The sequence below is a fragment of the Myxocyprinus asiaticus genome, chromosome 29 (assembly GCF_019703515.2).
Source record: "Myxocyprinus asiaticus isolate MX2 ecotype Aquarium Trade chromosome 29, UBuf_Myxa_2, whole genome shotgun sequence".
NCBI classification, from domain to species: domain Eukaryota; kingdom Metazoa; phylum Chordata; class Actinopteri; order Cypriniformes; family Catostomidae; genus Myxocyprinus; species Myxocyprinus asiaticus.
The window spans coordinates 7,979,697-7,993,717 of NC_059372.1; the positions used below are offsets into that span (position 1 = coordinate 7,979,697).

The window sequence follows — 14,021 nt, forward strand, 5'->3', positions numbered from 1 at the left end:
CTTCCCCTTACCAAACCAAGGGAAAAGACAAAAAGGAGCAGACCAAATCAAGAATAAATAAATAAAAAATGTGCCTCTGTGATGCCTTCATTTCGTGGAGTGATTGGTCTATGGCCAAATAATATTTTAATGACTTCAGTCTCATCATGATCGCGGCATTCTTATGTTCCATTTTCATTCGATTTAGTTACAATTATTCAGCACTGTAAAATGGTACAATTGTCAAGGAGAATAAACAAAGTGCCTCAAGGAATTCATGTAACTGCACATAAAATAGGAGGTCAGGTATTGCATGAGGTTGCATATTAAGTGAATTCTTTCATGCTCTACCTTTGGCATAATTGTACTATGTTTTTCACCTTTATACACCTTTACAAATCCTGTGGTATCATTATGAATAAAGAAGAGATTAGGGATTAGAATTGTCCATTTCCATTGGCTGTTCAGGAATAATCAGTCATGCATTTACTGAAGTCACCCAGTCGCATGTTTGTTGTTCTTTGCAATGAGTGAACTGGCGAACTTTAATCCAAATTGATCCCCTTTCCTTTTCTTCTCCTCTTGTGCTCTGGCTTTATAAAGCACACCAGCCGTGTGGTGTGTTCTTGATTATTCTGGAGTGAACCTGTCACCATGTGGACTACTCTGAAGAATTTAGACCTGAACTCTGTGGGTCTGTCCCTCTCTTTGGGCTTGATCATACTGGTTCTGTATGAGATAATCAGGATTATTTCCTCTGGAGCCAAAACTCCACCTGGTCCAACACCTCTACCTTTTGTGGGAAGTTTACCATATTTTATGATGAAGCCAATGGAATTTATCAGATCGGTGAGTCTTTGCTGTGGTCATACTATATAGGGGCACAGGTCTTAGGTCTTATTTCATGTGCAGTATTGTGAAAAATTGCTTTATGTACTCTTGACTGTAAAGTTTACAATATTATATCAGTGTGGAGAGATGTTTTAGTGTAATGCCAATTAGTTGCATTGAAGTATTGTAAACACTTTTAAGTGCAGATGTCACAGTATGGAGAGATGACCACTTTGTATCTTGGGAGGAAGCCAACGATAGTCCTGAATACAATCCAGATCACTAAGGAAGCCCTGGTCCAGAATGCTTCATCTTTTTCTGGAAGGCCACCTGTACCACTTATAGACTGGGTTACTGGTGGATATGGTCAGTAAAGCATTGTTTAAAAATGTATTTAAGATACTGTACTTCAATCTAAAATTAAATATATTCACATTACAGCTTTTAAAGTCTTTAGTGCATTCGCCCCATAGACCAAGCACGTTACTAATCACACATTTAAAGGAATATTCTGTGTTCAATACAAGTAAAGCTCAATTAACAGAATTTGTGGCATAATGTTGATTTCCTCAAAAAAAAAAAAAAAAAAAAAAAATTCAACTTGTCCCACTTTTATAATGAAAAATAGAAAAACACACAAAAGTTGCAGCTGCAGTACGGTACTTAAAATCAAAGTGAATGGGGCCAGTCTATAAATGCCAAAATACACATTGTTTTAAAAAATATAGCTACAAAACATACACATTGTAGATGTGCACATGATTTTATTATCCTTTAAGTGTAAAGTTACAGTATGTCCAATATTAAAACTTTGAGGCACGAGCCTAAATTATTTTCTGTTGTAAACTTGACTTGTATTTAACCCAGAACATCTCTTTAAGAAATGAAGATACAACCTTTAAAAATATACATCTGTTCTCATATATTTTCTCTCTCAGGTATAATATTTACCTCATTTGGTCACTCTTGGAGGCAACAGAGACGGTTTGCTCTCCACACGCTCAGAAACTTTGGCCTGGGGAAGAAGTCGGTAGAAGAACGCGTGTCAGAGGAAGGACGTTACTTGGTTGCAGAAATGCTCAAAGCAGAAGGTTTCAGTTGGATTTCATTCAAATTTGTTGATGCGTTAAAGGAATATTCAGAGTCCAATACAAGTTAAGCTCAATCGACAGCATTTGTGGCATAATGTTGATTACCACAAAAAATTATTTCGACCCATCCCTCTTTTTCTTAAAAACAAAAATTAAAATTGAGGTTTCAGTGAGGCACTTAGAATGGAAGTGAATGGGACCAATTTTTGGAGGGTTAAAAGGCAGAAATGTGAAGCTTATAATTTTCTTAAAACACTTACATTAATTCTTCTGTTAAACCCCATGTGTTATTTCAGCTATAAAGTTGTTTAAATCATCCTTTTTTACAGTAATTTTAGGGTTTGTTGACATTACATCATCATGGCAATAAAGTTGTAAAATTGCCTATAACTTTACAGAGAAAAGGTTAGTAAGTGATTTTATCACACTAAAATCATGTTAACTTGCATACTGTTTATGTCTTGTGGCTATACTTTTGAAACAGTGAGTATTTGAAAGTTTAAGGATTGGCCCCATTGCACTTCCATTGTAAGTGCTTCACTGTTACCCAGATATTTATTTATTTATTTAAAAGAAAAAAAAGAAAAGTAGGGGCAAATCAAAATGAATGTTTGTTGTAATCAATATTATGTTACAAATGCTGACGATTGACCATAACTTGTATTGAACCCGGAATAATTCTTTATGGCTAATTCACACTGCCCCAAACAATGGCAACAAACTCCAGCTTCAAATGTTTGTTGGATTATCCACACTAATATGTTTTCAGTTGAAAACACATTGTGTTTACAACATGTATGCCTCACATCCATACTGAAACAGTGTTTTTCCACAGATGACAGATCAGATGGCAGCTTTCTTGACCGCACGGTACAAAATACTAAACAAAATTGCAAGTCAAAATTTGACCTGTTGGTGCCGCTAGAGTGTTTGCGTGACCGACCCCAAAATTGGCATCAGGAACGTTCTGACCTTCCCTAATCAGTGTGCCAAATTTCATAACTTTTTACCATACGCTTCTGCTTGAGACTCCGTGCCACAAGAATATTAACAAATACAACAGAGGATTGCACCTTGTTTGAATAGGAGCTATGCATTGTTTGACCCCTAATGCTCATTTAACCTTAATCTTCTTTACAAAACTAAAAGCCTACCTAATGTTTTTGGAAAAGATATCTTGAAAAATGAGGGATCGGGATTCACTGGTATTCTTGTTAAGCAAAAATCTCAAAACAAATTTTGACAGAAACTAACACTTTTTTTTTCTTCTTTGTTGAAGGAAAGCCATTTGATCCACAACATGCCATTCACAATGCAGTTTCTAACATAATCTGTTCCATCATCTTTGGAGATCGCTTTGACTACAATAACAAGCGCTTTGCATACCTTCTGAAAATCCTGAAAAAACACATCATTGAGACAGGGTCACTTATTGCACAGGTACAAACAAGCTCCAAATATGACTTCCTACACAGAAATCTGATATATGGCCATACACATATGAACATACACACAAGAAAAGTAATGTACTTTATGAATATAGTTGTCTTGTGCTGTTCTATTCATACTGCACGGTTTACCAAACTTGCACTCAAAATTCTGTTGAGTAATTTAAGAGAGTCACTTTGGTTAAAGAGAGTGGTTATCACTCTTGTTCTCAACTGAACTTTGTGTGAACAGGTGTATGTAGCACTCCTAAACATGAATGGAATCTGTATTCTGCTGTGTGAAAACATAGCCAAAGCCTTTTTTCCCTTTCTTTTAGATTTTTAACTTACTTCCCTTCATCAAGCACTTTCCTGGACCACACCAAAAAATCTACCAGAATGCTGAAAAGTTAAAGGGTTTTATCAGAGAAGCAGTTAACGAACACAGGGAAACTCTGGATCCAGACAGTCCTCGAGACTTCATAGATGCCTACCTGCTGGAGATTGAAAAAGTGAGATATCACCATGATAAACCTCTTTAGAAACCATTCAGTTGACTGGTAGACGTTTTCTTGAAAGGACACTCTTCCATACATTTGAGATGCATTTTTTCCTTGAAACAGCAAAAGTCCAATGAGGACTCTACATTTCATGAGGAGAACATGCTGATATCTACAGCTGACCTGTTCTTGGCTGGGACCGACACTACGGGGACCAGCATCAGTTGGGGACTCATCTTCTTGATGGAAAACCAAGATGTACAAGGTGAAATAAAAGTGTGAGTGCTTAATAGTATAGCCATTAGACTTAACATGAACACATGCTAGCATGACACTACTATTCATTTTCCAACCTTGTCTGTGCAAAGTTATTTCCAGTCTTTCAAACTCATCTTGTCATGACCAGTAAAACCTAGTAACTACCCACAAAGCACTTTTAACATAGAGAAAACCCCACCCACAGAAATTAGTTAGATACCACATAACCAGAAATTCATCTAGCTATAAAATTAAGATGGGTCACGATGGTCAACTAGTCCAGAGATGAATAGTTGTATTTTCAGCTGTTTCCCTCTCAAAATCCTGTTCCCTACCCCAAACTACCTTGGTACGGGCCCGCTAGCTTTAATTTACATTTCGAAGGATTGAGGAATTATGCCGAATTTGCCATTGGGATCAAGACATTTCACGCCTGAATGTTTCCAGAGTTGATCACAACTAGCACGAGTCGGATGCGTCTGGAGTTTATTCATAATTTTTAATGCAGGTATCTTGGGATGTTCAACACGAGTAAGTGTTCTTTTTTTCCCTTTATATATAGTGTATTGTGATTCAAAACATTGAAATACTGTGAACTTTTACTTGCTTGTTTCTCATTCATCTGCATTGGACTTCCACAACAGCTGAAGCCTCTTAAGCAAAGACGGTTATGAATTAATTTTGTCAGTTAGATCATCGTTCGGATAAGTCATTGAAAAAGCTGGCGAGTATTGAGATTGCTGCTCAGTTTACCTGGCTCTGGCGCGAGCAGCACGGTGGACAGGGTGTATACTGTATGTGTGTGCTGACTGCAATCACGCATTCAGGTCTGCCTCCATTCTGGTATACAACTACCACTTTTCACAGTCCAATCAACAACCGATGAATAAAATACGATGAAAAAGTTGGTCGCAATTTACATTTCATGCCAACTTTGAACCAATTGCTCCCTGGATTTTCTTTGGGAGTGCATTTTTGTGTCCCAGGGACAAGTTGAAAACTATTTTCTGTGGTAAACGAGGACGTCATAGTGCAGAAGTTGTTTTTAACCAAAATGTTCTTTTACTTCCCTTTTTCTCACACAACCTGTCTGTTTATAAAATACAGAGCGATGTCATCAAGAGATTGTAGGGGTACTGGGTTATGACCGCTTGCCCAGCATGGATGACCGCGACAAACTACCGTACACGTACGCCACTGTTTATGAGATTCAGCGCTGTAGTAACATTGTACCTCTTGGGGTGGTTCATGAAACTACTCAGCCCACAAAACTACGAGGATACAACATTCCTAAGGTAATAAATGGAGCATGAATGGATTGATAAATCCAATATAAGTAATGTTAGTGGCCTGTGCTGTTTGTCTAGATTGAAAACTGTCTCTAAATTTGGTATGACCTTAAGTTCTTTCCTTTATTTAAAAATATGTTCCGACAACAAACTCCTTTGTCCTTCCAGGAAACTCAGATTATGACCAACCTGACAGCAATTTTAAGTGATGAGGGGCACTGGAAGTTTCCACACACATTTAACCCAGAGAATTTCTTAGATGATAACGGACATTTCTACAAACCCGAGTCTTTCCTACCTTTCTCCTTAGGTGAGTCACCTATTTGTGACTAATCGGCAGATGTGACCATGAGTAAATGCAACTATATTGATTGTGTTTACTGTATATCCATTTATCAGGTCCAAGGGTATGTCTTGGTGAGACCCTGGCGAAGACGGAGCTTTTCCTCTTCATCACTTCTCTTCTGCAGCGGATTCATTTCTCATGGCCACCCGGTGAACAGCGCCCAGACATGGATGGGATTGTTAGTATTGTTCGCTCACCTCAGCCATTCAACATCCTCTGCCGTAGCAGAGGTTCCAAAGAGTGATCACCAGTAACCTTTACAATGTCTTTATAGCATTGATGATCCTAAAGTTTCCATAGATTTTCTAAGCATAGACATAGTTTTGCGGGGCGAATCTCACCATACCTGTGAAGAACATGTCCGTTTCATACAGTTGTGCTTCAGAGTAGAGAACAAAATGTCTTTTGTTTTTTTATTTAATACTGACATTAAGAAGCTGCATAACATATGTTGTTTAATTAAGTATATTCCACAAGACAAAATAATAAATTTAATTATCCAAATGATCCTGTTTAAAAGTTTACACACACACACTTGGTAATCTTTATGCGAATTAGCATCATGTGGGCAGTACTAAACAACAATCCATCTAATTTATTTGTTTATTTTTTTAATTTTTTTTCATTAGATTGACCTTGTAACTAACATTTATATTGTTATATGACTGTTATTCACCATTGCAACAATAAAATACTAGTAATAAAATGACAAGACAAAAAAAAAAGTTGTCTAGTTGATGTGGGTGAAAATTGTAAAGTGTCATACATACATTTCTGCTGTGATGTAACCACATTGTTAAGCTTAACATTGTAAATTCAATGTAATATCTCAAGTGACATATAACTACAAACAAGACTTTATAGGTCTAAACCATATGTATATCTTGCAGGTACTGTTATTAATAAGGTTGAGCCGTAACACTTCCTAACCGGGTGTGTTTGACTTTGAAATTGTGGAACTAAAGTTGAGATGCCTCAGTTGCATCTTTTTGAGCATTCTGATGCTCATGTCATGGCACTATATGCACATAATGTATATTCCCAAAAAAATAAAAAAATAAAAAATTCAAATGAGTGAACAAGTAGACAAACACTATAAAATATATATTTTTTAATGCAGATCTTATTTGACATGTATTGAATGTATATCAAATAACCTTCACTATATATATATTTTGGGAGGAGCAATGCATTTAAGTAAAATAAATTTTTTGGACTCTTTTTATATTAGGTGTCTATAACTACTATGTACTTAAGCATTTGATACAATGTAGTTATTATGTACATATGTGTTGTTGCATTGCACCTACATTTAAAGTACCTGCATTTAATTACATCTGTAGTTACACTGATAAACTTAACCCTAAACCTACCCTTGACCCAACCTTTACCTTAAACCTGATCCTACCCCCAACCCTTATCCTAAACCTCACACTACCCCCAACCCTTACTCTAAACCCTAACTCTACTCCTAAACCTACCTGTACAGTACCTCAACCTCAGTAGCAGCAAATGTGAATCTTGTGAGAATTTTGCAGAACAACATGTAGTTATGCAGTAAATACTGTATATTGTATTGTATGTTCTAAAAATATAAAATATAAGTTCTTATGTCTAAAAGGAGTAAACTATAATTTTGCAACAGGAAGTCAGAGATTTAAAAATAAATAAATATTAAAATAAAAGTGACCACATCCAAGAGTACAAGAAATGCTTTTGCTTTCTTTATAAATATAGATATTTGTATAATATATTTTTACTTTTTAATGATAGTTAAAGGTTTTTTTTTTTTTTTTCATTTAAAAGTGGTCACTTACTGTAAAAAAAAAAAAAAAAAAGTTTGGATGTATGATTTTTTTTTTTTTTTTTTTTTTTTTTTTGTGGTCATCTGGGACAATGGAGAAAAGGGTTCAGATTAGTAGTGGTCACCTTCCATAGAGGATAACCATTGTAAACAATAGGTACTGTCCACTCTGGTCCTGTTCTATAAGGTAATGGCAGTGGGGAGAGTGACTGTCTGAGTGCCAAATCCTTGCAGTCTCACCACATTAGGAAAAAAATAAATAAATAGTGAGAAAATATGGAAATAAAGGTTGCATCAAGTAGTCATGCTTTGCCTTTGACATAATTACACTGTTTTTCACCTTAACACACCTTAACAGATCTGCTGTATCATGTCAATTAATGGAGAAAAGATTAGGGAGAAGCATTTTCCATTTCCATTGGCTGTTCTGGAGTTTAGGATCACATTCATAGTAGTAGAGTAGAGTAGTGTCATTTATTTGCTAGTCTTCCAGTCTTTTGTAGCATGTTCATTCTTCTTTGCCAAGAGTGAACTTCTGAACTTTGATCCATTCTAGTTTGACTTTATAAAGCACACCAGCCGTGCAGTGCTTTTGTGTTTATCCTGCACGAAACTGTCATCATGTGGACTACTCTAACCAATTTAGACCTGAACTCTGTGGGTCTATCTCTGTCTCTGGTCTTAATCTTTCTGGTTCTGTCTGAGATAATCAGGATTATTTCCTCTAAAGCCAAAACTCCACCTGGTCCACAACCTCTGCCTTTTGTGGGAACATTACCATATTTTTTGATGAACCCAATGGAATTCATCAGATCGGTGAGTCTGTGATCATACTACGGGTACAGGGCTTGTTCTTTGGGCTGCTTTCATGTGCAGCTTTGTGGAAACATTTGCACTTTTAACTGTGAAGTATAAACAGTTTGATGCCTACTTATTTAGTTCCACTGAAGTATTGTAAACACATTTCTGAGCAGATGTCACAGTATGGAGAGATGACTACTGTGTATTTTGGGAGGAAGCCAACGATAGTCCTGAATACAATCCAGATCACCAAGGAAGCCCTGGTCCAGAATGCTTCATCTTTTTCTGGAAGGCCACCTCTGCCAGTTCTAGACTGGGTAACAGATGGATATGGTCAGCAACACAATGTTCTGAAATGTTTTGTAACAAATCCAAATTTAAGTAATATTGCTTGAAAATAAAATGAAATATTTATTTATTTATTTATTTTTTAAATTGCACTTGAACTTCTGTGGTTATATATACAGCCCAAGAAGGTACAGTGTTCACCTGTTGTTTTGAGGACTACAAGGCAAACAATGTCAGGTTAATGATTAAGGTTTAAGCTTGTAGTCTTCTGATCTTTCATATCCATGTATACATATAAGTATATTTTAAATATTAAAATAACAGGTATCGTACTGGCCACATTTGGTCACTCTTGGAGGCAACAGAGACGGTTTGCTCTGCACACGCTCAGGAACTTTGGCTTGGGGAAGAAGTCGGTGGAAGAACGCGTGTCAGAGGAAGGATGTTACCTGGTTGCTGAAATGCTCAAAGTGGAAGGTTTAAGTTGGATCTTTGTCAAATTAGTTTTTTTCTGCTCCAAAAAATTCCAACAATGTCAACATTTCAAACAATCTGTTTTAAACATCTATTTCAAGACTTTCAACATTTCAAACAGCTAAATTGGCAGTTGGATTTAGGCCACATCCACACAATAAATGTAATTTAAAAACTCATTGATTTTGCTATATTTGCGCCTCTCATCCACACTGGAACAGAGTTCTCGTTCACTGAGACTTTTTGAAAATGTTCTCTAGCACCACATGCTTCGTGAAACCATTATGTTAGGAAACTGTAAATTGAGTTTCCAAACGAAAACGTAATAGTGTGGATGTAGCTATCATTTTCACACTGCCCCAACAAACAACAACAGGGTTAAAGGTGCTGTAAAGTATATACTGTATATTTTTTTATGGAATGGCACACTAGAAAATGTCCCTATTACCTGAAAGATATCACCCTCTGACAGTGCTAGTCTCTGTAAATAGCAAACAAAAAAGCGAAAGCGTGTCACAGTCAGATTTTTTGTTCAGTCAATCAGAAGACTTTTTTCCTGTCAATCATTTTGTGCGTTCATACATGGGCAGCTGAAAGCAGAGAGTGTGATAGTTTAAGCGAATCATTGAATTCAAACAAAATATTTTGCTTCATTATGTCTCGCGAGAACGTTATTGTGCTACAACTGCTTTTTAAAATGTGACAACACTGAGATAATGTGCTGCTGCTCTGCTTTATCTCTGATTGCAATGGTCTAAACACTATAACAGTATCTTTGGAGGGAGGGGTTTTGGAAAAAGGCTGTGACTAATTCAGTGGCTAAATCTGGCAGAAAAGGCTAATATAACATCCAGCACCTTTAATGTACCAACCAATGAAAACCCAACAACCGATTTTGTTGGGGAAGTGTAAATTAGACTTTACACACAGGAATGTATGCAGAAATGCAAGTCAAAATATGAACTGTAGGTGGCACTACAGGGTTTGAGAGACTGACTCCAAAATTGGCATCAGGAATGTTCTGACCTTCTCCAATCAGTGTGCCAAATTGTACAACTTTTTACCATACGGTTCTGCCATAGACTCCCTGCCAGAAGAAAATAGGGATACAATAGGGCCTTTGCATCTTCAGTGCTTGGCCCCTGAAGCTCATCTAACCTTAATATTCTCTACAAAGATAACTTATGCTTTTGGAATAGATATCTTGATTTTAATTTAGCCATCACACACTCTTCATATGAGGGTCAGGGTTCACTAGTATTCTTGTTCAGCAAAATTCTTTAAGCATTTTCATAATGGACAGTTTTCTCTGTTGAAGGCAAGCCATTTGACCCTCAGCATGCCATTCAGAATGCAGTTTCCAACATCATCTGTTCCATTGTCTTTGGAGATCGCTTTGACTATGATAACAAGCGCTTTGAATACCTTCTGAATATTCTGAAAGAAAACATCATACAGTCAGGGTCACTTATTGGACAGGTATGAACAAGCTCCAAATATGTTCTTTGAACTGTTGTTTACTAGCATGACTTTTTAAAAACACTTGAGCAGGATGATCCATACTTGCAATGTTTCAAATTAGTTTTTTTATTTATTTATTTTTTAAATAGTGTCATTATATTCAATGCCACAACTCTTTAAACTCATTCCCTAGGTGTAAACTGCTGTTGACTTTTTTATATTGTTGCCTGTTTACACCAAAACATATAGCCATAGTTTTTTTTTTTTTTTTCCCTTTCAGATATTTAACTTGCTTCCCTTCATCAAGCACTTCCCTGGACCACACCAAAAAATCTACCAGAATGCTGAAGAGTTAAAGGGTTTTATCAGGGAAGCAGTTCAAGAACACAGAGAAACTTTGGACCCAGACAACCCACGAGACTTTATTGATGCCTACCTGCTGGAAATTGAAAAAGTGAGATATCACCATGACAACCCACTCTAGAAACTGTACAGTCTAGCATTTGATGGTACAGTTTCTTCATTTGACTTAGGGAGAAATTTTGAAGTTCTTTATAAACAACTTTGGTAAATTTGATATGCATTTATTTATTTATTTTTTGCATGGAGCAGCAAAAGTCCAATGATGACTCCACATTTCATGAGGAGAACATGGTGATGTCAACAGCTGACCTGTTCTTGGCTGGAACTGACACCACATCAACCACGATCAGATGGGGACTCATCTTCTTGATGCAAAACCAAGATGTACAAGGTGATAAATACTTATATAGCCATATATGTATAGCCATTACTCCTAACATTAGAGTCAAGTGTGTGAGAATCCTTATATCCAATCTTTCAAACTCATCATGCCATGACCAGCTCAACACAGTAGCTATTCATAAAGCCCTTTTTACCAAATAGAAACTCCACCCACATGAAATAAGTAAGTAACACATTACTAGAATATCTACCTAGAAAATAGGGATTGGTTGAACTCTGTATACTTATTTTTGAACACATGAACTCGTCTCATCAGGGCCAGGTGAACCTCAAACCAGCCTTACTATACAGGAATTCTTAAGACCGATTAGTTAATTAGTCTAAGCTTTATAGTCAATCCATTGACTTCCATGGTAAAAGCACCCTTATGAAAATCTCTAGTTCATGCCATATTTGCTGCAGACTTGCAGCAAATTCACCACTGATAATTTTCACATGCAAATTAGCTTTTCGGCAAACTTGCGGCAAATTGTCCATTGTTGCCAAAGGTTTGCCGGAGGTTCACCACTACTGGTGAAGAGCTGCAAACTTCTGGCAAACATTTGTGGCTAATCAAAACAAAAGCTAATTTGCATGTGAAAATAACAAGCAGCATATTTGCTGCAAATTTGCAGCAAGTTTGCAGCTAGTTTAGATTTTTTGCAATTTAGTGCCTTAGGGACAGATGCTGTTGATAGACCTTAAGTTATATTTAACCCAAAATATTCTTTTAATTCCATTTTTGTCCCACAATGCTACGGTTTATAAAATACAGATCGATGTCATGAAGAAATAGTTCGGGTGCTGGGTTACGACCGCTTGCCCACTATGGATGATCGTGAGAAACTACCGTACACGTATGCCACTGTTCATGAGATTCAGCGCTGTGGCAACATTGCACCTGCTGGCGTGATTCATGAAACGACTCAGCCCGCAAAATTGCAAGGATACAACATCCCCAAGGTAATAAATGCAAGATGGATGGATAGATTGCTTGTGTTGTTTTTCTTGATGGAAAACTGCTCCTACATTTGGTGTGAACTTACATTCTTTTCCTTAAAGTGAAAGTGTGTCATTTTTGTGCTACTAGTGTCACAAAATGGAATGAAAATATAACTGGATGGGTAAAGTTTGTCAAGACAAACTTTGATAATGTATTGACAAAGTCTGGCCTAACTGATTAAAAAAAAGTTTTAAAGCTTGAGATTTAAAGGTTTTAAAGACCTTACAGTAAGACAAACAGCAAGTTAGATAGATAGCTACCAAGCTGAGCTAGCTGAGCAGACTGAAATGAATGAGAATGCTATCAGATAGCTTTCTCCAGGTATTTTAGAGCTGAAAATTGACCTACAAATGGTTTACTTTAGCTGTCTCTCCATATTAAGACAGGATACAATATCTAATTTTAACACTGAAAACATTACACACATCAGCTTAATCAAAATATATGATTTCTGTCTAGCAAACTCTGAATTTTTCGTTCCAGGAGACTCCAATATTGACAAACTTAACAGCAATTTTAAGTGATAAGGGGCACTGGAAGTATCCAGACACTTTTAATCCAGAAAATTTCCTAGATGATGACAGACATTTCTACAAACCAGAGGCCTTTCTACCTTTCTCCTTGGGTGAGTCATTTGATTGTGACGATAATAAATGAAATATGACCAAATTAATATGAGTCAAATTAACTAGGCAAATGTTGACTGAGTTTATCTCCATTTATCAGGTCCAAGGGTATGTCTCGGTGAGACTCTGGCAAAGACGGAGCTCTTCATCTTCATCACTTCTCTTCTACAGCGGATTCATTTCTTATGGCCATCCGGTGAGCAGTGGCCAGACATGGATGGGATTGTCAGTGTGGTTCGCTCTCCTCGGTCATTCAACATCATCTGCCACAGCAGAGGTTCCAAAGAGTGATCACCAGTAACTTTTTCAACATCTTTAGAACATTTTAGGATTCCGTAGCTAGTTTAAAGGTGCAATATGTAACTTTTTTCATGTAATATTTGCCTTTTTTTGCCAATGTGTGAACAGCTTGTATTGCAACTTAAAAATGAGCCCTTCCCGGACTTCCTAAATTGCCTGTTAAAGCCTGTAGACTGATTTTCATGTGAAGGGAGCGGGTCGCTTTTGCCGGGAAAATCCACAGGATGTGATGCTTATGCGCACTCCCGAGAGCCTTACCTCAGTGCTTCTCTTCCGCTGTTCAACAGCGACAACAAACTGCAACTCTAGCTAACGTTATCTTAGAGATGGAATCCAGCAAACGTCCGGCTTCCAGCACAACACCGACTCCTACACAATCTCAGAGTAAGCCAAAAAAACAAACAAACATTCCAATCTGGCTAAGCGTGAAACGTGATCGTGGTCAAGCGAAAACTAGATTGAACATCGGCAGGACATTTGATTCCTGGAGGGACCTTCGTTCGGTTTTGGGGATCAAAACTGACCCTGAGTTGGCATTCTTCTTATTGGACAGGTAAGCTTACATAACTGCAAAGCATGTGAAATAAAGTGCCATAAGGATTGATCTGTGTAATTTTAGCTAACTTGACCTTGTCTGCTAACACTGACGAATTGCAAGCTACCATGCATCGTAACTTTCAAATAATTTCAACGATCTTCTCTTTGTACTAAAAGTCAGGTATGCTGATTCACAGTAACTGACATAATGTTAATCTGTAATTATTCAGCAAGGTAAACTACAATAATACATGAAATGAAT

General features: G+C 37.0%; 1 protein-coding gene across 3 annotated transcripts; it reads left to right on the forward strand.

Annotated features, from left to right (window-relative positions):
• Positions 1-514: 514 nt before the first annotated feature.
• LOC127420546 (cytochrome P450 2B4-like) lies at positions 515-13,628 on the forward strand. 3 transcript variants are annotated; one of them, XM_051662920.1, is made up of 9 exons: positions 515-828; positions 8,500-8,659; positions 8,939-9,091; positions 10,407-10,567; positions 10,830-11,003; positions 11,162-11,303; positions 12,069-12,256; positions 12,780-12,921; positions 13,023-13,628. In XM_051662920.1, the coding sequence occupies exons 1-9, from the start codon at positions 634-636 to the stop codon at positions 13,211-13,213; spliced, it is 1,506 nt and encodes a 501-aa protein (XP_051518880.1). In that variant the 5' UTR covers positions 515-633; the 3' UTR covers positions 13,214-13,628. The 3 variants fall into 3 exon arrangements, with proteins under 3 accessions (XP_051518880.1, XP_051518878.1, XP_051518879.1); XM_051662918.1 differs by lacking the exons at positions 8,500-8,659; positions 8,939-9,091; positions 10,407-10,567; ... (3 more) ...; positions 12,780-12,921; positions 13,023-13,628 and adding exons at positions 1,017-1,176; positions 1,749-1,901; positions 3,181-3,341; ... (3 more) ...; positions 5,544-5,685; positions 5,775-6,826 and having other exon boundaries at positions 554-828; XM_051662919.1 differs by lacking the exon at positions 515-828 and adding an exon at positions 8,095-8,341.
• Positions 13,629-14,021: the final 393 nt, after the last annotated feature.